This window comes from Megalobrama amblycephala, linkage group LG22, assembly GCF_018812025.1.
Source record: "Megalobrama amblycephala isolate DHTTF-2021 linkage group LG22, ASM1881202v1, whole genome shotgun sequence".
Classification (NCBI taxonomy): domain Eukaryota; kingdom Metazoa; phylum Chordata; class Actinopteri; order Cypriniformes; family Xenocyprididae; genus Megalobrama; species Megalobrama amblycephala.
The window spans coordinates 11,257,811-11,284,557 of NC_063065.1; the positions used below are offsets into that span (position 1 = coordinate 11,257,811).

The window sequence follows — 26,747 nt, forward strand, 5'->3', positions numbered from 1 at the left end:
TAAAATTCTGTCATTTATTACTCACACTCATGTTGTTCCACACCTGTAAGACCTTCGTTCATCTTCGGAACACAAATTATGATATTTTTGATGAAATCCAATGGCTCAGTGAGTGTAAAGTTAATTTACACTTTCAAACGGCATATATTTAAAACAGTTAATGTGACTACAGTAGTTCAATCTTAATGTTATGAAGCGACGAAAATACTTTTTGTGTGCCAAAAAACAAAATGACTTTTCAACAATATCTAGTGATGGGTGATTTCAAAACACTGCTTCATGAAGCTTTGAAGCTTTACGAATCTTTTGTTTCGAATCAGTGGCTCGGAGCGTGTATCAAACTGCCAAAGTCACATGAGCCATTGAAATTTCAAAAAACTTATGATGTAACGACGCTCCGAACGACTGATTCGAAACAAAAGATTCGTAAAGCTTCAAAGCTTCATGAAGCAGTGTTTTGAAATCACCCATCACTAGATATTGTTGAAAAGTTATTTTGTTTTTTTGCCACACAAAAAGTATTCTCATCGCTTCATAACATTAGGATTGAACCACTGTAGTCACATGAACTGTTTTAAATATATCTTTAGTAGCTTTCTGGGTGTAGTGGCTTCTTTTTGATCAATAGCCACTTCCAGTTGGGAAAGTATCTTTGATTTTGACCCCAGGAAATTCTTAAAGTGGAAGTACAAAAATATAATAACATAAGTAAAGAAATTGAGTAACAACATTAGTAACCATATGGCTTCTACACTGGGCATTTGAAAGTGTAAATTAACTTGCTTGAGCCATCGGATTTTATCAAAAATATCTTAATTTGTGTTAAGAAGATGAATGAAGGTCTTACAGGTGTGGAATGACATGAGGGTGAGTAATTAATGACAGAACTTTCATTTTTGGGTGAACTAACCCTTTAAACAACACTGAGTCATGAATTACACTTCACTGAAACATGCAAGTATTAAAAAAAAAAATCACAAAGTGGAAGTAATGTAGCACCTCTTTTTAATATAGTCCTATTTTCATATATCTATTATAAAGTATCAACATTTGCTCAGTTTTGACATTTACATCCGGTTGTCAGGAATACAAATCATAAAGTGTGCATAACTAAAGGAGTAATGTAATGTCAAATCAAAACCAGTAGAGAGAGAGTGTCTTAGGGGCTGCCATTGCTTTCTCCCACTGGAAGAGGAGCCAACGATCATTTATTAAAACAAAATCCCTATAAAAACATATAAAACGGTAATAATAATAATAATAATAATAATACAAGACTAAATTGACGTTGGTCATAATTTCTGACATGCGATCAATTTCACAGTTGGACATATTTGAAATGGACAATGAAGTTGAGGGTTTATATCATCCTTAAACAATGAAAAAAAATCAAAATGATTCCATTACCATGAATAAATGAATGAAAACTAATATAGTCACTGTATGCAAATAATACAAATCTTACCAAGAGAACTCATTCCACTGCAAATAATGAAAGACGTGTATCTCCTCAACCTGCTTGTTATAATCTCTACACTAGTAGTCCACTGTCGAGGCTTTAGAGAGTACAGTTGGTTTGTGGGTGGTTTGTAAGAGTTTGGGGCATAAAGAATCACAGAAGGGAGTGAAGCTGCTGGCAGACTGTGGGTGGAGGTTTAAAACGCTGAGCAACAGGAATTGGTGGGAAATTGCTTCCGATGCAGAGGTGTTGATGTTTGCTGTGTGTCTGGGCACCACGAAAGCTGGGCCGCAGCACCTCGATCGTGGGCAAATCACCCGTTCTCTGGTGTAAATATATGTGTGCGTATGCAAGCGTGCCTCACACCTGGCCTTTCGTCTGCTGGTGAATCCAGTCTGTGAACTTTATGACACGTGTGTAAACTCCGGGCCGGTTTTGTCGAGCGCAGCCCTCACCCCAACTCACAATGCCTGCTAGAAACCACCTTCGGCCACGTTCCAGACACACTAAAGGTCCCCCAGAGTCTCCCTGTGCGAACAAAGACGTGAATATATGAACCTTGAATGCTGAGAAGCACATAAATAGTAACTAAGTGCACACTAACCTGACAAGCATCCACTCCTCCCTGAATGTTTCCGGCGCAAAGCATTCTGGGAGTGACCGCATCGTCATACATTTTATTGCAAGTGTTGTGACTGATGATGTTAACGGTGGCCTCCTGCAACAACGTGGCCAGTTCGCCTGAAATTTAGAAGGTTTTTAGATAAAAACAATGCATTTAATGATATTAAATGGTGTATGCAACATAATTTACTTGTATAAAATTTCCAAAACCGTTCTGCTTTTTAAAGTTTACTGATATAAAAATACTTGGTAACACTTACAATAAGGTTTAAAGGGTTTGTTTTTTCATAGAAAAATTAAAATAATGTAATTTATTACTTTACCCTCATGTCGTTCTACACCCGTAAGACCTTCATTCATCTTCGGAACACAAATTAAGATATTTTTGATGAAATCCGAAGGCTCAGTGAGGCCTGCATAGACAGCAATGGTACTTCCTCTCTCAAGATCCATAAAGGTACTAAAACATATTTAAATCAGTTCATGTGACTACAGTGGTTTAATCTTAATATTATAAAGCGACGAGAATATTTTTGGTGCGCCAAAAAAAACCCAAAAGGACATTTTAACAATATCTAGTGATGGCCGACTTCAAAACACTGCTTCAGAGCATTATGAATCTTTTGTGTCGAATCAGTGATTCAGATCGCGTATCAAACCGCCAAACTGCTGAAATCACGTGACTTTGGCGCTCCGATCCATTGACTTGATTCATAAAGAAATAACAAAGAAAAGTTGTTATTTTGTTTTTTTGGCGCATAAAAAATATTCTCATCGCTTTATAATATTAAGGTAGAACCACTGTACTCACATAAACTGTTTTAAATATGTTTTTAGTACCTTTATGGATCTTGAGAGAGGAAGTACCATTGCTGTCTATGCAGGCCATCGGATTTTATCAAAAATATCTTAATTTGTGTTCTAAAGATGAATGAAGGTCTTACAGGTGTAGAACAACATGAGGGTATTGTCATTATTTTCATTTTTGGGTGAACTAACCCTTTAATATCACATAAAAGCTGCTGATGCCATTTTGCAAATCAGTTATCGGCTGTATTTAGTGTAAAATTAAATTGGAGATCTTCAGTATTAATATTAGGCGTATTGTTAAATTGTTGGAGTGTTTGTCTTATTGCTAGAATGATTGTTTTGTACACTGTAAATGGATTATAAGATAATGCACAGGTAAGTTTTTAAAACAGGTTCTTCTCAAATCAATGTTTCATGTCCCCGTCATTATTAATGTGCTGTGTAATAAGTGATACAACTGTATATTATCCCTTAAATGTTTGAACTTGTTTGTTTTTCTAGGATCAAAACTGCTTGTGGCTTTGCATCAGGGTCCTGATCAACCTGTCAGGGATTATTTTGCGATAACAACTGGCTGGATGTACAATAAGCCTTTATTTTAAAATATAAGAATAAATTTAAACCAACTTCAGTAATTTCTTATTAGTTAGGCATACATTTTAGGATCAATTTTAAATAAGATCACCATAAAAATATAAGTACTTATTTAGCACTACAGGTAGCATATCTAATGTGTGACTTTCCATTTTGATGGGGATGCTGGGGGATTTTTCAGTGACTGTTGTCAAAGATGACTTGCATTTTTCTCATCTTTAGTCATCATATGAATCATGTGTTTAAAAGTATGGATAAAGTTGACTTGTTTCAGCTGAACAAGAAGCAATTGTTCGTTTGGAATGTGTTTCTACATGGTGACATACCTTCTTCTGTCAGAACCCCCCATCCAGTGACAAAGCAGCTGGTTCCAGAGGTGAAGGCGTGAGAGGCGGCAGGAACGCAGACGGGCTGTACCAACTCATTGAAAAAAACAGGGGCGCTTAGTTCTAGTAGGGCGATGTCATAGTCGGATGTGAATTGGTCGTATTGCGAATGCAAGACAATACGCCGAATTTGTCTGGTGGCTGCTGCGTTGCTGACCGAGTTCATTACTCGCATACCCATGTAGGCCCTCCATGACCGCGCATCAGAATATCTGCCAAAACATGAGCAAACACTTATAGCTGAAGCGTCACGTGTTTTGGAGTGCGAGAGACAACAGATTTAGATACTGTGTGTCATGTCGTTCCACACCCATAAGACCTTCGTTCACCTTCAGAACACAAATTAAGATATTTTGACGAAATCCAAGAGCTGACTGACCTCCGATAGACTGCAACGTTATTACCATATTCAATGTCCAGAAAAGTAGTAAAAACATTTACAACGTTAAAATAGTCAACGTGACAACAGTGGTTCAACCTTAAAGGTGCCCTCGAATGAAAAATTGAATTTATCTTGGCATAGTTGAATAACAAGAGTTCAGTACATGGAAATGACATACAGTGAGTCTCAAACTCCATTGTTTCCTCCTTCTTATATAAATCTCATTTGTTTAAAAGCCCTTAGAAGAACAGGCGAATCTCAACATAACACCGACTGTTACGTAACAGTCGGGGTGTACGCCCCCAATATTTGCATATGCCAGCCCACGTTTCCAACATTATAAAAGGCATTAGACAAGGGCAGCCAGTATTAACGTCTGGATGTGCACAGCTGAATTATTAGACTAGGTAAGCAAGCAAGAACAACAGCGAAAAATGGCAGATGGAGCAATAATAACTGACATGATTCATGATATCATGATATTTTTAGTGATATTTGTAAATTGTCTTTCTAAATGTTTCGTTAACATGTTGCTAATGTACTGTTAAATGTGGTTAAAGTTACCATCGTTTCTTACTGTATTCACGGAGACAAGAGCCGTCGCTATTTTCATTTTTAAACACTTGCAGTCTGTATAATGCATAAACAACTTCATTCTTTATAAATCTCTCCAACAGTGTAGCATTAGCCGTTAGCCACGGAGCACAGCCTCAAATTCATTCAGAATCAAATGTAAACAATATAACAGTATACAATACTCACATAATCCAACACATGCATGCCGCATGTATGACGAACACTTTGTAAAGATCCATTTGAGGGTTATATTAGCTGTGTAAACTTTGTTTAGGCACTGTTTAAGGAAAGCGTGAGCTCCGTGGGCGGAGAGCACGAGATTTAAAGGGGCCGCACAGCATAAATCGGCTCATATTTAATGATGCCCCAAAATAGGCAGTTAAAAAAATTAATTAAAAAAAATCTATGGGGTATTTTGAGCTGAAACTTCACAGACACATTCAGGGGACACCTTAGACTTATATTACATCTTGTAAAAAAACGTTCGATGGCACCTTTAATGTTATGAAGTGATGAGAATACTTTTTGTGCGCAAAAACAAAACTAAAATAACGACTTTATTCATCAATTTCTCCTCTTCCCTGTCAGCCTGTTATGCAGTTGGCGCAGTGCTGCATTTTCGTGTTTACGTCCGAACGCCGACTCACGTGGACTAATTAAACGATGTTTTACTACTTGTCTGGACATTGAATGTGGTAATTTCATTGCTTTCAAAGGAGGATAAAAAAAACTCTGATTTCATCAAAATATCTTAATTTGTGTTCCGAAGATGAACAAAGGTCTTACAGGTGTGGAACGACATGAGGGTGAGTAATTAATGACAGAATTTTCTTTTTTTTTTTAATAAAATAAAATAAAATAAAAATAAAACAGATGGACAGTATAAACACTACGATTCAAAAGCTAGGGTCGGTTTTAATTAATTTTTAATTAAATTAGTTTTTGAAAGAAGACTCATATGTAATTTATTCCTGTGATGGCAAAGCTGAATTTTCAGCATCATTCCTCCGGTCTTCAGTGTCACATGATCCTTCAGAAATCATTCTAATATGCATTTACTCATCATTCACTCACCCCCAAGTAGTTCCAAACCTGTATGAATTTCTTTGTCCTGCTGAACGCAAAGGAAGATATTTGGAAGAATGTCAGTAACTGGACAGATTTCACCACCATTGACTACCATAGTATTTATTTTTCCTACTATGGTAGTAAATGGGGGGCGAGATCTGTTTGGTTACTGACTTTCTCTGTGTTCAGCAGAACAAAGAAATTCATACAGGTTTGGAACTACTTGAGGGTGAGTAAATGATGACAGAATTTTCTGGGTGATCTATCCCTTTAATGCATCCTTGCTGAATCAAAAAAAAAAAAAAAAAACATTCATACAGAGCCCAAACCTTTAACAACAGTGTAGGTGCCTGAATAAAACCTCACTTGATTGCATCTGAGTCCTGAAAGCAGTGAGCTGCAGAGACGAGCCAGCGGCTGGCCACCAAAGATGCCCCACAAACATGACCATAGCGCTCCATTTGAAGGCTGACCTGCCACGGCCACGAGCCTGTCTGGGCATCTGTTCCACCCACAATCTTTGCCCTCTTCCTGGGCCTTGTGCCACAACCTACAATGCACAGCATGACATTTGTAGGATTTGTTACTGTTGCAAGCAAAGAATCTTTATTATAGGCAGTTAAATTGAAGTAAAAAATGTCATTCTTTAAACGCTCACCACAGCGCAACTCATCCGAACCATCTTTGCAGTCTTTGATGCCGTCACACTCCGGATTGATCTTACTCAAGCACTTTCCACTGGCACATTTGTAGGAGGAGGGAGAGCATCCTTTTGAAACTGCAAAGGATCAGACAGACAGAATTCGTCATCAATGATAAAATAATGAAATGATAAACATTGTCTCAGTCCACTGAGACAATGACTGTGTCACTGTACATGTGTGCTTGTAATGAATATGTTTGTACTGAAAACCATGTGGCTTGATTGTCCAAATGCTTTTTTTGGGCCAAAAAGCCCTGAAGGATGACTGAATAGAACCGAATTGTAGGCAAAGTGGGTTTTAATCACATGCTCTTGTGCAGTTGAGTTCATCGCTGCGATCTTTGCAGTCCACAATCCCATCACACACCGATGCTTTGGGGAGGCAGATTTTGTTTGGGCACATATGGTAGCATTTACCTCCTAAAAAGTGGGCAAATTGAACACAAAAAGAAATGAGCTTGACAAACTCATAGGTGTATACACACACACACACACACATGCACCAGAAGTTAGGTAGGTCTTACCACAAACTTTCTCCACATGTCTGTAGCAATAAAATTAGACATCTCTGGGTATCAGTGAATGCAGGAAGAGAGCAATTTTGCTGCATGAAGTATTAAATCTTCATAAGGACTGATAGACACTCTTACCACAGTTAGTCTCTTCACTGCTGTCACCGCATGCCGTGTTACACTGGTTGTGTGGTCTGCACTGACCGTTACAATAAACTTCCCCTGGTTTACACGTGTCTAAAAGCAAAGTAGAGCAGGTTTAAATGAGACAACAATGGATGGCAGAAAAGAACGCAATTATAAAATTTAAATGTAACTTATGCGCTTACTGCATTTAGCCTCATCTCGTCCATCAGAACAGTCTTTTTCTCCATCACACACTTTCCTCAGAGGAATGCACTTGCCATCTCCACAGCGGAACTGCCTCGGACATGCTAATATGGGAGAATAAACATGATCATTACTTACTGGGCTATACATTTGTGCATTGAAAATGATTCAGTAAGATTACATTTATTTTCGTTGTAATGTCATGATAAGTTACGAATTTTATTTTGGATTAACGAGTTCACACTTACATATAATTAAATAGAGTAAAGGTTATGTGTATTTGGCGTGCTGTCCGATGGGAGTACTCCCCCCATCCCAGGTTGGGATAGGAATAGTTATAAGTGAGGAGATGGGGTGGTGGAGGGATGCTGGAAAACTGTCATTGAACAGAGGTAAGTTTGCTTTGCTGAGTTGATTAACTGAATAAGCTCCTCCTGTGTTAATTATGTTAATTATCTGAATGTGCTCCTCCCGAACTTTGTTGATAAAACCTCTTTAGGAAATGAATCTGTAACTACATTTTCCATTTCCCAAGTAGGGTACTAAATATGAGACCTCTTACTCTTAAAAAAAATAATGATTACATTCACTGATCATTTGTTGGAAAATAAAAAATTAGTTAATCTTCATAAAAAGTTGACTTTTGATCAAATCAATGTTTCCCTAGTAACGTGGGTAATGATTGAGCTTAAATGCTGTGAGCACTAAAAGGTATGTAAAAAAATTGACAAAATGTGATGATATTATTTATTTGTCTTTCCACCATGCAGAAAGGGTGCAAATGATGTTGCATTTTAGATGTCACAATTTTAAATGATTCTGTATTTTTTGTAACAGGGAAAATCATGTGGCAACAGGGCTGCACACAAAATGTGGGACACAGCTAAAATCATGATTAAAAAAATGTATTAACCCTTTCATACATGAATTATGACAACCTAATTTTTTTCCAATGTGTGGAAACCCAACTCAGACTATAGAAAACGCTCATGCTCCCTCCAGTCTACCAGAGTATGTTGATTTACCATTATTAGCTCATAATTCATCATTTCTACCGTAGCTCTCCTCTCAGAGAAAACCACAGACTGAAATCTACATTGATCTTTTGATGTTTTCAGACTGTGGAAAAAAACTAGTAATCAGGTGTTTTCAGTCTCATCTGAAATGAGCAGTGTTGGGGTAATGTATTGCATGCAAGTAACATGCATTACATAATTAGATTGCTTTTTTGATGTAACGAGTAAAGTAACACATTACAAGTAACATGCATTACACAATCAGATTACTTTTTGATGTAAGAGGTATAATAACACATTACATGTAACATGCATTACGTAATCAGATTGCTTTTTTGATGTAATGAGTAAAGTAATGCATTACAAGTATCATGCATTACATAATCAGATTACTTTTTGATGAAACAGGTAAAATAACATTACATGTAACATGCATTATGTAATCAGATTGCTTTTTTGATTTAACAGGTAAAGTAACGAATTATAAGTAACATGCATTATGTAATCAGATTACTTTTTGATGTAACAAGCAAAGTAACGCATTACAAGTAACATGCATTACACAATCAGATTACTTTTCGATGTAACAGGTATAATAACACATTACATGTAACATGCATTACGTAATCAGATTGCTTTTTTGATGTAATGAGTAAAGTAATGCATTACAAGTATCATGCATTACATAATCAGATTACTTTTTGATGAAACAGGTAAAATAACATTACATGTAACATGCATTATGTAATCAGATTGCTTTTTTGATGTAACAGGTAAAGTAACGCATTACAAGTAACATGCATTATGTAATCAGATTACTTTTTGATGTAACAAGCAAAGTAACGCATTACAAGTAACATGCATTACACAATCAGATTACTTTTTGATGTAACAGGTACAGTATAATAACACATTACATGTAGCATGCATTACGTAATCAGATTGCTTTTTTGATGTAATGAGTAAAGTAATGCATTACAAGTATCATGCATTACATAATCAGATTACTTTTTGATGAAACATGTAAAATAACATTACATGTTACATGCATTATGTAATCAGATTGCTTTTTTGATGTAACAGGTAAAGTAACGCATTACAAGTAACATGCATTATGTAATCAGATTACTTTTTGATGTAACAAGCAAAGTAACGCATTACAAGTAACATGCATTACACAATCAGATTACTTTTTGATGTAACAGGTACAGTATAATAACACATTACATGTAGCATGCATTACGTAATCAGATTGCTTTTTTGATGTAATGAGTAAAGTAATGCATTACAAGTATCATGCATTACATAATCAGATTACTTTTTGATGAAACAGGTAAAATAACATTACATGTAACATGCATTATGTAATCAGATTGCTTTTTTGATGTAACAGGTAAAGTAACGCATTACAAGTAACATGCATTATGTAATCAGATTACTTTTTGATGTAACAAGCAAAGTAACGCATTACAAGTAACATGCATTACACAATCAGATTACTTTTCGATATAACAGGTATAATAACACATTACATTTAACATGCATTACGTAATCAGATTGCTTTTTTGATGTAATGAGTAAAGTAATGCATTACAAGTATCATGCATTACATAATCAGATTACTTTTTGATGAAACAGGTAAAATAACATTACATGTAACATGCATTATGTAATCAGATTGCTTTTTTGATGTAACAGATAAAGTAACGAATTACAAGTAACATGCATTATGTAATCAGATTACTTTTTGATGTAACAAGCAAAGTAACGCATTACAAGTAACATGCATTACACAATCAGATTACTTTTCGATATAACAGGTATAATAACACATTACATGTAACATGCATTACGTAATCAGATTGCTTTTTTGATGTAATGAGTAAAGTAATGCATTACAAGTATCATGCATTACATAATCAGATTACTTTTTGATGAAACAGGTAAAATAACGCATTACAAGTAACATGCATTATGTAATCAGATTACTTTTTAATATAACTGCAAATTACATTCTAATGACACAAATACATTTATTTACAAACAAAAAAGTTACAGTAATAGTATGAAATTTAGCTGAAATTAGTATGAAATTTAGCTGAAAATAGTATGAAATGTAGCTGAAATTTAACTAGTGATACATGAGGTCCAAATTAGTGGACAGATTATTAATCAGAATCTAAAATCAATACTTGGAAAATGTAACAATGATATGACTCCTTAGATGTTACAACATTTTTTTGCCTGCAAGAGTCATCAGTCATCTTGGTTTAGAGAAAAAAAATCCACATACAATGGCTTGCCACTTGGTGGCAGTGTATAGGATGATGCACTAGTGTCCACTGTAATGGTTGATGTGCAACTGTGCAATCAAAACCCATGCACACGCAAGAAATGGCTTTTTGAATAGCTGTCCACTGTAGTGATCTCTATGCTTTAAAGGGTTAACATAATTAATAATCAAAAGTAATTTAAAATAAATAATTATTTATATTACATAATATGTTTTAAATATTTTATTTAATATTTCTCACCAAAACAACAACAACAACAAAAAATCGGGATAATGCTTTACTTTTAATGGCCCTGAAACAGAATACTCACCACTTTCAGGAGAGAAGGCTCTGTAGATCAGGTAAAAACCTTTATGTGTCAAAGACTCATCCGAGTGAAAGTGCAGCAGGACGGGTGAAGAATAGATCCTCTTTCTGCTGTTGTCCCCAACTGGGTTACAGAGCCTGTGGAAGCAAAGAAAAAACATACACATGCATATATACAGACATGCACATAAATATACTGTTAGTTCAGCAAAAAAATATGATCTGATTCTCATAGGATGCATTATAAACATAGTGCATGTAAACCCACAGTTCGTATATGGAAGTCTAAGGCAACCGTTTTCAACACGTGAAAGACATGACACTCACTTGACGCCACCTATTTCCAGCCAATCTTTTTCGCAGGTGCTCGAGGCTGGTGAATCCTGAATGTCTAGCATCACAATGGTCACGGAGAGAAGGTATCCCGGCAACGGAGCCTAAAAGTGAAACCAGACTCTCAACGGATGCACTCTTACACAAAGCAGCAGCCACCCTGCGGCCCTCGTCTCAAAGAGGGAGCATCCCAGACCTCTGAATGGGGTTCACAGGGCATGCATGCTAACACTGGGGAAGAGGCTCATGGGATACATGGGAAAGCCTTTAGCCTTAGCTCACCCTGATTTTCCAGTTACAGTCCACATTTGGAGGGTAGTAGGCGGGGTAGTAAGGGGACGTCACTGTGCCGTTCCACGCAGTGAGGAAACCACCACACTCTATAGAAAAACAGTCACACGGAACCAAAGAAATTCTAACATCTGAGTGGAATAAGACTACAATGATAGCATCTCATGCTGACCACTAATTCACACACCGGTTTTGGGTATAGCCTGGAAATAAGCTTTGAAGATGGCTCCTTGCCTCTGACGACTGAATGAAAATGTGACAAGCATGACGTTCCCAGAAGATGTCAGTTTCATTACAGGGGACGTTCCTGATATTGGAAGACCACACCATCTGTGAAGAAGAGAGATGATGTTTGATGTTCAGGCCACTTTACTATGACAATGACAGGATGAAAACAAAAAAACAGCATTCAGGTGTGGAGTGCCACATCATATTGTGCTCATATCTTGCCATTGACATCAAACCTGGTCTTGATGCGGCATATTTGTGAGCTAGAGCAGAGATGTTCAGCAACTTTCAACTTAAAATGTCTATTCCTCACAACCAAACGATCATATAGATTCAGAAGACTTGGAATATACACTTCATGTTCAAAAGTTTGAGGTCAGTAAAATTTGAAAGAAAATCTTTTTCTTTCAAGGATGCATTACAATGATCAAAAGTAACAGTAAAGACTAATACATTGTTGCAAAAGTTTTCTATTTCAAATAAATGCTGTTCTTTTGATCTTTCTATTCATCAAAGAATCCTGAAATGTGACTAATTTCACAAAAAATATTAATCAGCACAACTGTTTTCAACATTGATAAAAGTAAGAAATGTTAAGCAGCAAATCAGTGTATTAGAATGATTTCTAAAGGATCATGTGACATGAAGACTGGAGGAATGATGCTGAAAATTCAGCTTTGCCATCACAGGAATAAATTACATTTTAAAATAAATTAATAACACGGTAGTGTAGTTATAAAGTAATTCGAACCACCTTTACAGTGCTTGTTTGGCATTTTTGGGAGCTTGACCAATGACAATAAATTGAATTACAGAAATTTCAGTTTTGGGTGAACTAAACCTTTAGGGCAATGGGCCAGTTGTTCAAAAAGTTTAATCTGGATCAGAATGATCTGGATTTGGAAATCCCATGTTTTGCTATCCAGGATCAAGTAATCCATCTTATTTTTGTGCCGGTTTTTCAAAGCAAAATTGGATTGGATCACCCTGATCCAGATACACACTTTTTCAGATTACCAAATCTGGATTACTAGTGCTCTACGGAGCCCCTAAAGGGACATGGTGATAGAAAGACTGGTTCATCTCTTATGATTGTGCCAATGTAGTTTACAAACAGTGATAAAAAAAAAAAAAAACACTTTGAATTAAATATAATACTTTGGTTTGATATTTACAGCACTTTTCTCTTTTTTTACTTTACTGTAGGTTTAACAAAATGCTAAATATGTAGCCTAATGTCTACTTCTCATTTATTACTTTAACAGTTAAACTAATCAAGAGCAAAATAAAAAGAAAAATGTATATTACATGATAAAAATGTTGTATTATTTGGCCAATTTTAAAGTTTTACTACATTTTCCTCCTGGAATCCACCTTGAAATCCTACCCCCTGTTGGGATCAGGATAATCCTGTTTTTTTGGATCAAAGTTATCCAAATCCTACTAAAAAGTTTTGAACAACACAAACTGAAGGTTTGATCCAGTTTAAAACTAGGATTGGATTCCGTGATCTGATCTGATTTCAGAATCCCTTTTTCCTTTTGAACAACCCATTTTCAAGATTTGATCCAATCCAATGGCCGAAATCCGATCAGATTACTTTTGAACAACTGGCCCCAGGGCCCGGTTTTTCAAAAGTAATCCACTAGGATTTTGGATAACGGATTGGATCAAATCTTGAAAATGTGTTTTTCAAAAGAAAAAACGAATTACATAATCGGATTAGATCACGTAATCCAATCTTGGTTTTGATCCGGATCAAACCTTTAGTTTGGGTTTTTCAGAACTTTTTTGTAGGATTTGGATCACTTTGATCCAAAAAAACAGGATTATCCTGATCCCAACAGGGGGTAGGATTTCAAGGTGGATTCCAGGAGGAAAATGTAGTAAAACTTTAAAACTAGTCAAAAAATACAACATTTTTATCATGTAATATACATACACATTTTTATCTTGCTCTTGATTAGTTTAACTGTTAAAGTAATAAATTAAATGCAGACATTAGTCTACATATTTAGCCTTTCGGTAACCTACTCTAAAGTAAAAAGAAATTTTGGTGCCATAAAACAATCCCTAAACAGCTGTAAATATCCAACAAAAATATATTTAATTCAAAACCCATATTCTTTCTATCAACATGTCCCTTTAGGGCCTCCGTAGAGCACTGGAAATCCAGATTTGGTGATCCTGAAAAGTTCCTATCCGGATCAGATTGATCCAATCCGATGTTGCTTTAAAAAACTGGCTCCAAAAGTAAGATGGATTACGTGATCACGGATCGCAAAAAAAGGATTACTAAATCCGGATCAATTTTATCCGGATTAAACCTTTTGAATAACCGGGCCCAGTTGTTCAAAAGTAATCTGATCGGATTTTAGCTATCGGATTGAATCAAATCTTGAAAATGGGTTGTTTAAAAGGAAAAAAGGATTCTAAAATCAGATTAGATCATAAAATCTAGTCTGGGTTTGATCAGGATAAAATCATCAGTTTGTGTTGTTTAAAACTTTATAGTAAGATTGGGATACAGTAAGATCCAGATTTTTTGGATCAAAGGTATCCCAATCTTACTAAAAAGTTCTGAACAACACAAACTGATGATTTTATCCTGATCAAAACTAAGATTTGATCCAATCCGATAGCCGAAATCAGATTACTTTTGAATAAATGGCCCCAGAAGGGTGGATTTTAGGGAAAGAAAAAAAAAAAAAACTTTAAAACTGGTCAAAAAATACAACATTTTTATCATGTAATATACATACATGCACATATTTTTTATTTTGCTCTTGATTAGTTTAACTGTTAAAGTAATAAATTAGAAGTAGGGATTAGGCTATATATTTAGCCTTTTGGTAACCTACTATAAAGTTAAAAAAAAAGAGATTCTGGTGCCATAAATAATCCCCAAACAGCTGTAAATATCAAACAAAAATATTATATTTAATTCAAAGTGTTTTTTTAATCACTGTTTGTAAACTACATTGCCACAATCATAAGAGACAAACCAGTCAAAAGTTCTTTGCGAGCAAACTCAAAGTTTCTCGGGTGAACGCTACGCAGCACATTTCTGAGAGAACACAAAAGCATTGAAATGTCTCCACCCCCAATCTCATATTCTTTCTATCACCATGTCCCTTTAGGGGCTCCGTAGAACACTATAATCCAGATTTGGTAATCTGAAAAAGTGTGTATCTGCATCAAGGTGGTCCAATCCAATTTTGCTTTGAAAAACCAGCACAAAAGTAAAATGGATTACCTGATCCTGGATAGCAAAACATGGGATTTCCAAATCCAGATCATTCTGATCCAGATTAAACTTTTGGAACAACTGGCCCCTAAGCATTATAATTCCATTTTAGAGCACCAAATTAAGGCCAGGAAACATACAGACTATGTTCAGTGCTCATTTCAAAGCACTGACTGAGAGTATGCGTCGATGCTGCGAATGGACAACAATTGCTTTTCTCTCTCAAATGTGATGTCACACTTACCTAGCAATGATCTTGTTCTGAAGCGGCAGTAGAAAATCATAAGCAGACAATTTGTTGGCAGAGCAGCTTCCTGGTGTTGCCCCTTGAAGTGTGAGAATGACCAGTCGCACGACGTGGCCGGACGGCACCCGCAGCCTCCACTGGTAATACGGCTTCTTCGGACTGACAAGACTGAGCGTGCGATTGTTCCCGTACTTAGCGTACAGGTCAAAAGACATGGCTGTTAGGCAGATGGGAGTAAGAAATGATCAGAATGAGAGAACAGATCAAAAATACAATCAGAAAATAATGATTGTAGAGGAATTTTCATGACAGAATGATAGTACGGTAGTGATAGTACACTGTAAGACCTGCCTGGTTGAGGGACTTGCATGCAGAGTTTACTCAGAGGATTAATGGGACATGGTTGCATTTGAATCGCCTTACCTACTTGTGGCGTATATCGTGTTTTTCTTCGCTCACAGTACGATGTATCATGGAGGATACAGAAGAATTAGTTTAACCAACATTTGGCAACTCAAATGAGTCAGTGTTCATAAATCATGTGAGTAAACTCAACAGGCTTTACAGTGTATTATGGTTGTACCCTGCAGCCCCAACTGCCACTTGCCACTCTGTAAAGAGTTTGGGTTCTTTAATTTTTCCGCTTTGTCATCAGAATCTTCATCGTCATCATCCTCGGCATCACCACCGTCATCTGGATTCAAACCTGCACACATAGAAACACACGTTTAGGTGTTTTCCTTACTTTGGAAAGGATAAAAACAGAGGGATGAAATGCTCTTTACCCAGCAGACGCAGTGTGTCCTCATCCCTCTCCATGTAGTAGCGTTCCTCATTCTTGCTAAAAAGAACCTTGTTGGTTCCAGGTAGACGACGCTGCAGTCGGGTCGGATTCACTCTCCGGAGTTCCTCAGCAATAGCGGGAGGAGCAGAGAATTTACTCCAGTAGTACACACAAAGACCTTCCACTCCTTCACTGTCATCAGGACACATGACTTTTAACAAGATGGCAACACCTAAAACTGATTTAGTTTGAGTTGATGTGCTAATGGGCAAAATTGCAAATGCTGACAGATGCCAAATGTGTGATGACATAGAAACAGTTTTGCATTGCACAGCTGAGTTGCAATAAGGCATCACAACTACACTACAATTCAAATGTTTGGGGTCTGCAAGATTTTTTTTAATGTTTTATGCTCACCGAGGCTTCATTTATTTGAACAAAAATACAAAAAAATTAGTAATATTGTGAAATATTATTATATATCTTATTTTATATATTTATGTATTTTAAAATGTAACCTATTAATATGATGGCAAAGCTGAATTTACTCCAGGATCAGTGTCACATGATCCTTCAGAAATCATTCTAATATGCTGATTTGCTGCACAAGAAACGTTTCTTATCATTAATAGTGTTGCAAACAGTTGTGTTTTTTAATATTTTTGTGGAAACCGTGATACTTTTTTTCAAGATTCAAGATTATTTGATGAATAGAAAAGAACAGAATTTATTTGAAACAGAAATCTTTTGTAACAATATTAACGTCTGCACTGTAACTTCTGATCAATTATTATAGAACCTTTAAAAATCACATAACAAAATGACTAATTGAAATCAAAACTTAAAATACAATAATAAAAGCTAATTTAAATAAATATTTTAATACTAAATAAATAAGACCAAAACAACACTGGACTTTTGTTGTTAATATTAACAGTTGTCACAGTCTTTTTATTTGTTATTGATTTTCTATTATTATTCCCTTTTGTTAATTGATTAGACGTTCGGCAAGTGATATTTTTTGAAAAACCATGCAAAATATGTCCCTGCTACCTGACAGACATCATAGCAATAGATGTCCTACTAAATCGCAACTGTCTCTAACAGCTCTGTAAAACAGCAAAGTCATGGGTTTCACAAACAGGGCTTAGATTAAGCCAGGACAAAGCCTTAATTCAATTAAGCCATTTGAGTAGCTTTTATAAACATGCCTTAGAAAACTATCTTCAGACAAAACAATGGCACTGACATATTTTAAGTTAAATTAAAGGTGCTCTAAGCCAGTGGTTCCCAAACAGGGGTACGCGTACCCCTGAGGGTAGGCCTAAGTGAGGTGACAAAAGGGGGTACGCGAACAAAATGCTGAGTAGGCTAGTTCATTTAATTCTACCTTAAAATAATATTAAAATCGAACATGTATTTCTAACTTCCAAAATGTCGTAAAACCAGTACATTTAATCAAATTAGCTCATCATTTGCAGTCAAAAATTACTGTATCCACAATAGACTGTAAAACAAGCAGCATGCAAATGATAGATTGCGTGCCGAATCTGCTGCCTTAAATCGCGCTAAATTACTGTCGTTCTCGACAATGCACCTTTGTAAAAGTAGAGATTTCGCACTTACTCGCATGAAGAACAAATATAGACACAGATAATGGATTAATTTCGATTTAAGACTCAAACTTTCTCCGATACAAAAACATACCTTGTGTGAGTTCTTGTATTTAATGATGATAACGAGCAAGAATGTAATTGTTCCCAAATATCCACATGACTGCAAACGTGGCATAATACAACAGGTCAAAAAATAAAACGTACATTTTAAACACAGTACTGTCAGTATTTACTCTATTTTGCAGTGAAATAATAGTTCTAACGAAAACCACAGCAGAACTACCACACACGTCTGTGTTTCGCGAACAATTCTGCGGCTTTGAACGAATCGTGAGAGTCAATGATTCATTCACAGCCACTTGCTTCGTTACTGAATGAATGACTCGATGACTCACTCATAAAAACAGTGACTTGCTGCCAGTGCCACCTACTGGCGGATTTGGTTTAATATTTAAAAGTTTTACTTAGTTTTACCATCATTGCATATTTCTCTATTGGACATTTTTATTTAAAACATTATTTATTTTATAAAGTTATTCATAAAGCTAAAAAACTGGAAAATCAATTTAGGGGGCAAATATTGTCCCTTAATGGTAAAGGTGTGACTGCAGTCGAAGTGGAAGAGAGGGGGTACGCAGAAGGATGGTAATCCCTTCAGGGGTTACTCCAAGTTAAAAACAGTTTGGGAACCACTGCTCTAAGCGATCCTAGGTGAAGTAACTTCCTGTTGACGTTCGAAGGGTTGTCAAACAAAACAGAGGCTAGCTAGACCCTCCCTCCTCCTCCTCCTCCCCCTCCCCCTCCCCTCCGTGCTTCCTGAAACAGTCATAAACCGCATTTAAAATCATTTCTTGTCAGTTATTGGCTGGAGCATGTTTATTATGTTTCGTGGTCCAGGCTGCACCAGGTAGTTTTTGTTGCCGTTTCTGGAGCTTGTGGCGACTACAGAGACCGTGTTTTTTTACAGTGTGTTCAGGGGACAGGCAGATAGTGGATAGTGAGGAGATGTTTGCTGTATGTGACAAAAAATGTTTTGGCCTAAAAACGTGTGACATCACTTAGAGCACCTTTAAGTCAATATTTTAATTTTCAGTTAAAACAGCTCAAACAGGCATTTTCATCTGGGACTAAGCTTAAAGGATTAGCTCACATTCAAATGAAAATTACCCCAAGCTTTACTCACTCTCAAGCCATCCTAGGTTTGTATGACTTCTTCTTTCAGATGAACACAATCGGAGATATATTAATAAATATCCTGATGCGTCCGAGCTATATAATGGCAGTGCGCAATACCAACGAGTATGAAGCTGAAGAAACTTCATCCATCCATCATAAACGCACTCCACACGGCTCCGGGGGGTAATAAAGGCCTTCTGAAGCGAAGCGATGCATTTGTGTAAAAATAATATATCCATATTTAACAAGTTATGAAGTAAAATATCTAACTTCCACCAGACCACCTTCTGTATTCAAGTTCCGAAAAACAGAACTGACATCGCGTCAGTTAAGTTTTTCCCATAAGTTGAGTACACAGCAAAATCCCCAGAGTTAAATCAACTCTGCTCAGAGTACATATGGTCCCTCTCTAAATAGTGTTAAAGTAACACTGAAGCAGAGTTGAAGTTAATTAGATAATTAAGCAATTAATAAGGCTGTGACTGAAGTCAGTTGTAGTTCTTGTGTTTCTCTTTTCTTCAGTGATCACTAATGCACAATCATCAATTAATTAATTGTTTAATTATCTCATTAACTTTTACTCTACTTTAGTGTTACTTTAACACTATTTAGAGAGGGACCATATGTACTCTGAGCAGAGTTGATGTAACTCTGGGGATTTTGCTGTGTAGGGAAGACGTAGGACGTGGCTTTTTGAACTGCGAGAGGCGTTGCGCTTTCTTTCTAAGTTGAATACAGAAGGTGGTCTGGCGGATGCTAGATATTTTACTTCATAATTTGTTAAATATGGATATTATTTTTACAAAAATGCATCGTTTCGCTTCAGAAGGCCTTTATTAACCCCCCGGAGCCGTGTGGAGTACATTTATGATGGATGGAGGCACTTTCTTCACTGGTTTCACTCACTGCCATTATAAAGCTCGGATGCATCAGGATATTTATTAATATTTCTCTGATTATGTTCATCAGAAAGAAGAAAGTCATATACACCGAGGATGGCTTGAGGGTGAGTAAAGCTTGGGGTAATTTTCATTTGAAAGTGAACTAATCCTTTAAGCCTGTAAAACCGGGGGTCACACTTTTTCAGCCAATCAGAAATAGGCTAAATTTGCGTGTTTGCGTTTGTTGGTTTTGGAGAAAGATATTTAAGGTTAGTCAAATGGCACAAGTTCCTGTAGCACACTGTGCAATTACTTAATACTTACAGCACCTTAAAATGTGAAAATTCAATGATTATTGTATTTTTCAGTCAGTCAGTCTCATGTAGCCCCAATTACACACAAATCAATTTATTCAATGTGCACCCAAATCCAATGGATAAAAAACATAAATGTAATTTATAAATAAACCAAACTGTGTTTATGTACAGACTCACCTAAATGCAATAATTCCTGAGTGCTGGTAATACGAGCTCCAAGGTGAAGAATCATACAACTCTGAGAACTTAGATCCACAGCATGTCAACCAAAAGGAAGGACAGAGATGACAGAGACACCATGTAATAACTGATTACCATGACAAACATCAACCGTTATTCTATTTCAGATGTACTTCAGCACACCGCAAACAAACCACTGACAACATCTCCCAAGGTCATGAAGTTTCCGTCTGGTATATACAATATTTCGGGACGTCGCAGTGACATCAGAGCCACGGAAGGCTTGACATCACTGAAGAAGGTGAGACATCAGTGGCCCAGGCGAGACCTGCAGCCTTGGCACAAAAGAGCTGTTCTTGTGCGATTGGCTTTGAGCAACAAGAGCTTTGGGCAACAACAGCGCCATTGTCTGGGGCTCAATGTCATCCCGAAGTGCTGGATGGAAGGGGCGGGCAGGGGGTTTAGACTAACTTTTATGAGCAAAGGAGCACACTTGCAGGCCGTCACTTCTCACAATCGCATTCGCTCTCTATTAAACGGGATTACAGGCACGACACAGGTTACATTTAGGCTAATTAGAGCATCGCGCTGGACAAAATGCCGCACTTGGCCAGTTTCCTCATCGGCCTCTATTAATCTGTGGACACAAATGCCAACCATTCCCATGATACTGGCACACATTGGCCCTTTTGGCCCAGACTTTCCTGGGCTCTCTTTCGGTGGCCTATATCCTTACTTTTCTCTCTCTCTCTCTCTCTCTCTCCTGGCCTACTCTGTCCCCTGGTCTACCTTTCTTTTCTCCGCTGGCTGCAGCCTCTCAGCAAAGAGGTACAGAGCATCTGATTGTGTGTGAGGAAGCCCACAGACAATGTTTTTATTGAAGGACTGCTCTTCCTCTCACTCAGCTTGCCTGGGCCCTGTCCCTCTCACAAACACCGTTCTTGTCCTCGGCCCTGAAAAGCTGCAGTCCTTTGGGAGCCAGTCTCACCGCACCGCCTCACACCGAGCCGGGCTCCGGTTACAGCTGGCTTTACATTTAAGAGGGCCACGGAGCGGCCGAAGACTCGGCAGAGCCTGCTTTACATTTAAAAGGGTGACAATGAGGGACGAGCGCACCACTGGACCTGCAGCTCTGGCGGACTTTGCGTTTGAAAGTGCCAGGGGCGAGCATCGTTCCTTGAGTGGTCTCTGGAGAGCGCCCGCATTCCGGAGAGATCACGGAGAAACCGGCTTTGTTGCCGAGGGTGGCACAGAGAGACTGTTATGTATGTTTATGCTTACGTAATGGCTTAGCGCCTGAGACTGGAGGCGGAACTGTGTAGACGACGGGTCTGCCAGGTCTGGAGAGAAACTGAGGTTGGAGAACTCGATGCTTCCTCCAAGGTAGAACACTGAGGGCGATGGAGAGGCTGCGGGAACAGGAACACACATATGAAGAAATGATACGAGATAATAAGATTTCAGAAACTACACAGAACATTTTAAAATGCTTTCAAAAGTTTGAAATGTTGATTAACACAACATGCTAGGGATGTAACGGTATGTGTATTCGTCCCGAACCATCATAGTACTGGTGTCACGGTTCGGTGCATACAGACAGACGATGAATACAGTCAGTCACATGTGATCCACACTCCAATCCAGAAGGGGGAGCTTGGTAATGCAACACTGCTTGCTAACTGCCATAACAGGAAAAAGCGCAGAAAAAGAAGAACAGACGATCTATGCATAGAAATGTTTATATGTAATCTATCAACCGATGAAAGACATCAATAAAAGACAGCTTGAGAATAATATCTCATGTAGCATTACATTTACCTCAGGCAAGTCATTTAGTGTTCACAGCATGTTAGTTCACTAGAGAAATGAATGTTAGAGGGGAGTGTTTTACTAAATATATGCACCATATTAGCTTATATATTCATTATATTAACTTTACCTTTTGGTAAATGTCTTAATGATTTAATATACGTTTAAATAAATTTGTCATGAAAACAAGTTATGACAGTAACTGCATAAATGGTCATATTTCAAAAATGAATTGGAGTAGTAAAATAATTGAAAAATAATTTTATAATTAGATTTAGAAGTTAATACAAAACCTTCTTGTTTGCAATTTATATGTTTTTTTATTTGAGTGTTGATTATTTTATTTAAAAATAAATAACAACTGAATCTAATAGTTTGGGCTCTGTTGTTAATTGTAACCTCTACTATTATAGTAATGTGCATAAAAGGGCTCCCTGTATATAGATTACAGCTTTATCTGAGATAGATTTTAAGGAAATGTTTATTATAGTTGAATTTATTTATAGAAAGAGAGAGGATTTGTTCAATAAACCACTGTTTAATAAAAAAGTTTTATGTTTAGTTTTCTCCGCCCTTCTGTACCGAACCCGTAACCGAACTGTGACTTCAATACCAAGGTACGTACCGAACCATCTTGTTTGTGTACCGTTACACCCCTACAACATACCCTAGACCAATATAATACAGTATAACAAAATATTAAATCAAGCGACATTTAAATAAATGTAGCGTGATTTGATATTTTGTTATATAAGCACAAAGAGAAATAAGAAATAAGCACATAAGAAATAAGCACAGTTACTTTTCAAGCAAAATATTTCATTCTTAAGAATTATATTGTAATTATATTGTAAAAAGACTTACTAAAAACATATTTGAACAAAACAAAAAATACTTTTTCTAGTTACCTTCTAAAAGTTTGGGATCTGTAGTTATTCCTTTTTTAAAGAAATGGATACTTTTACTCAGAAAAAGTGACAGTAAAGAAAACATACAAACTATGTTTCTGAAGGATCATATGACACTAAAATCTTGAAGATTCAGCTTTGCCATCACAGGAACAAATAAAAAACATTTATTTTAAATCTTACCAACCCTAAACTTTTAAACTGTAGTGTTTATGTAGACAAAGAATTATTTGAACACATTATTTAACAATAATTTGAACACTAAATCCACTGTATATCTACCAAAAATAGTCTTCATCAGTTAATTAATAGTAACTGCAAAACAACTCTGAAATATGAAGTTAGTTCTGACAAAAGATCTTGCATTATTTGGTTTAATAGTTTATATCTAACACAATGACATTCATACATTTTTAAGTGTGCTTCTAGTATCCAAAAGTGTCTTAACATCTTTTGGGGGTCACTCATGTGAATAAAGAAAAATATCTACAGCAACCCAATGTATATGAGTAGCCTATCCAACAAAACAAAATAAGAATATTTTCATGCTCTCCTTGAAGACTCTTCTTGGACAGCCGAGGATGAGAAGCTTGACTAGCTATACTGGAACATACTAGATCATAATCTCAGCATTCCTCTACAGCAGAGGGTCTTAACTTACATGCAAGGAAATGGAGAGTCAGTGCAATGGCAGCCGAGAGAGGGAGGAGGGGGGAGGCTCTCAGCGCCCACTTACTCCATGCCCCGCAATCCGCTCTCTTGCCCACCGGGCTCTTGATGTCAGACTCTTTGCTAGATGGGCTTGACGTCTGGATGGGCTTTGTCACAAAGTCCTGTGAAACACAAGTCGAGAAACGTTGCCGTAACGTCTCTTGTTGAGACGGCATACTATATGAGCCGAAGCAAGTCATGATCATTATCACAACCTTTCTGTCACCCTACAACAACCTATGTGTCGTATTTAATTGGCTTCCCCCCATCATTCTAAACATCTTTTCATTAGGAGGAAGGGGTCACGGAACTAGGATATCCTGGTGGGATTCCCCTGTGGAGTCGCACAAAGCGTAATTTGAGGGTCTGCTTTCCCACGGCCCCTCTCAGCGGTGTCAGCACTCCATCTTTGACAAGCACATTCATGAGACCATCAAGACCAACGTTTGGCAACCCGGTGGCCAAACTAAAAGGTTTAAGTTCATTATCAAAGCTGAAATGAGCTTAAAATACCTTTTGTAAGTTTGTATAGGGAAGAGGGGAGTGTTGTAACAGATAAACCAATTATAAACTGGAAACTGGCATACACTCTTAAAAATAAAAGTTGCCAGCGATGCTAGAAGAACCATTTTTGGTTTCATAAAGAACCTTTCAATGAAGAACATTTTAATTATCTAAAGACCTTTTTTTTTTTACACTATAAAGAACCTTTGTGGAATTGAAAGGTTCCATGGATGTTAAATATTCTTCATAGAATCACTGATGCCAATAAAGAACCTTTATTTTTAAGAGTGTACATGACCACCAAAATTAGGTGACAGAAGTTACAAGACAAAAAAAAAAAAAAAAAAACTATTCTGAAAAAATAAAATTTCTCATAATTTGATTGTAAAATGATAGAACATGTATGATCTATAAATCAGCAGGTTCTCTTGCATTATTGGATATATAACATCCATGCAAAATTTTCATCTACATGTTTAAAACATAAACTAGTAATCATATCAAGATCAGACAAGGAGGGATTGTAACACTTTCCAATGTACTTCTACTGGATTTTCACAGAATACAGACAGACCTACATTTGCAACTGAGTAAACTAACTTACAATTAGCCTATGTTTTGTGTGTATTCTAAATTTGTTTCTAATTGCAGTTTTAAGTTAAAATGTGTCCTTAAAATGTTTAAAATGAGGTCGTGATGAAAATAATATTATGCACATAATTTAAAACACCCATGTTTTCTATTAGTTAGATGTAGGTTGTAATAGCAGCACTTTCTACTTGACATTTACAACTAATTAAAATACTTTAATTACACTTTAATATTATTTTCGTATTGATCTGCTACACAATACTTAAATATCAAAGTTAGAGACACAGCACTAAAAACACTGAGAGATGTTGAAACATTGTTTTTCACACAATAGAATTATATGTATTCTGTAAGTAAGAATAAACATTTTAATTAATTACAAGTGTTCAAAAGCATCATCACCGTGTTGAATTCGTTCTAGACGCTGTGTCTGTGCGCGCGGTGCTGATGGAGGGTCTCTCCTACCTGTGCAGGTGCACCGGCGGGGGCGCAGGCTCCTAAACCAAAGACGCTGTAAACTTCGCAGCTCCTGTTTTTGGGAAAAGTCCTCATGGCCCGCTATCTTATGGCTCCGATGCAGCGATACAGAACAATACCTCGGGCAGAGAAATCAGCCCGGAGACGTAGTGAGATCCCGGAGAAACCCGACCTGAGCGGGTCTGGCGCTGCGAGCAATCACTCTCCGTGTCTCTCCGTGAACAGGTGCTGCGCGGCACCCAGCATGCACCGCGGCACAAAGGGAGCACTATGAGCAGGTACAATCCACACAGCCATCCGTGCGACAGAAATTGTGGGCAAACTTCTCCCGTGGTGTGCGTGTGCCATGGGCCACAATGGGCAGTCTGATGTTACATGATTAGAGAGTCATTAAATTAATCGCGAAGAAGAATGCATCATTACAGCGGTCCGTCTGCTGGGGATGAGAAACATCAGCGCATAGCTAAAATATTTGTTTAAAAAGAGTCGGTGTGGATGAAATATTTCCCTGTTGTTTCCCCCGTGTCTCACGTTACGAGCCAGCGAGGCGTGCAGCCTGGGAACAAAGTAGACCTAATATATCCCCGTGTGCTGCACACTGTATTTATTACTCAACCATTCTACACTATTTTTTTTTCTTATGAGAGTATTTACTGTATGTGTTGTCATCCTTGATGTGGATAGGAGTGTTTTTTTTATTTTAAAATCTCATACATTTACAACGATGTAAAACGGAAAAGTTTTCCCTTTGCATATTTCGGGTACAAAACGTTGTCAAAACGAAAACGATCCCCCTTGATATGCGAAAATGATTAAAAACGCTGGCTGCGTCCAAAAACTGGAAAATGCTGCCTTTGGAGGACAAATTCCAAGATGGAGAGACATCAAGGCACATCCAAATCCAATGTTAGGTTCACTTTCTGTTTCCTGAGATACCTTCATCTGATCGATTTTCGAAGGCAGCATAGATGTGTCCTTCGCTGCCTTTGATATCCCACAATACCGTGCTTCCCTTCTATGACAGTTGAGCTAGAAAAATAAAGATGCCATCCGAAAGTTGCGTTTGCTGATCAGTTTGTGTGTAAATGTACATTTTTGGCCAAAATTTTCCACTGTTGATGTCATTTCTAGTGAGAATTACTACTGTAGTAATTAAATATTTGTTTAGTTCTCACCAAGGCTCGCGCTATTTTGCGGTAGATCATTAAACTGTTACACTGCCGCAGAAGTCGGTCTGAAATCAGTTTCGTGAGGTGCCGTCATGCACAAATGCTGCCTTACAAGTCATTGGGCAGATAGGGCAGCGAGGCAAGATGTCAGCTACCTAGGTTTTCAGTATTATGCATGCTGCCAGGCCAGTAGTTGGCGATGTCACTTTGTAAAGAAA

General features: G+C 37.2%; 1 protein-coding gene across 1 annotated transcript; it reads right to left on the bottom strand.

Moving 5' to 3' along the window:
- Positions 1-994: 994 nt before the first annotated feature.
- LOC125257590 (suppressor of tumorigenicity 14 protein homolog) lies at positions 995-25,923 on the bottom strand. Its single transcript, XM_048174044.1, has 19 exons — positions 25,349-25,923; positions 23,739-23,910; positions 21,642-21,769; positions 20,358-20,425; positions 16,192-16,382; positions 15,990-16,112; positions 15,404-15,623; positions 11,872-12,014; positions 11,676-11,773; positions 11,388-11,497; positions 11,065-11,198; positions 7,444-7,548; positions 7,253-7,351; positions 6,909-7,022; positions 6,558-6,677; positions 6,266-6,449; positions 3,814-4,085; positions 2,064-2,200; positions 995-1,987 (listed from the first exon to the last, which is right to left on the bottom strand). Exons 1-19 carry the CDS (start codon positions 25,433-25,435, stop codon positions 1,820-1,822), a joined length of 2,673 nt encoding a protein of 890 aa, XP_048030001.1. The 5' UTR covers positions 25,436-25,923; the 3' UTR covers positions 995-1,819.
- Positions 25,924-26,747: the final 824 nt, after the last annotated feature.

Coding starts and splice junctions, on each gene's coding strand:
- LOC125257590 (XM_048174044.1), bottom strand. CDS start 25,435: ATGAGGACTTTTCCCAAAAACAGGAGCTGCGAAGTTTACAGCGTCTTT. Junction 16,383..20,357: donor TCAGGAATTATTGCATTTAG/GTGAGTCTGTAC, acceptor TCCTGATGACAG/TGAAGGAGTGGAAGGTCTTT. Junction 6,450..6,557: donor TTCGGATGAGTTGCGCTGTG/GTGAGCGTTTAA, acceptor TGTGCATTGTAG/GTTGTGGCACAAGGCCCAGG.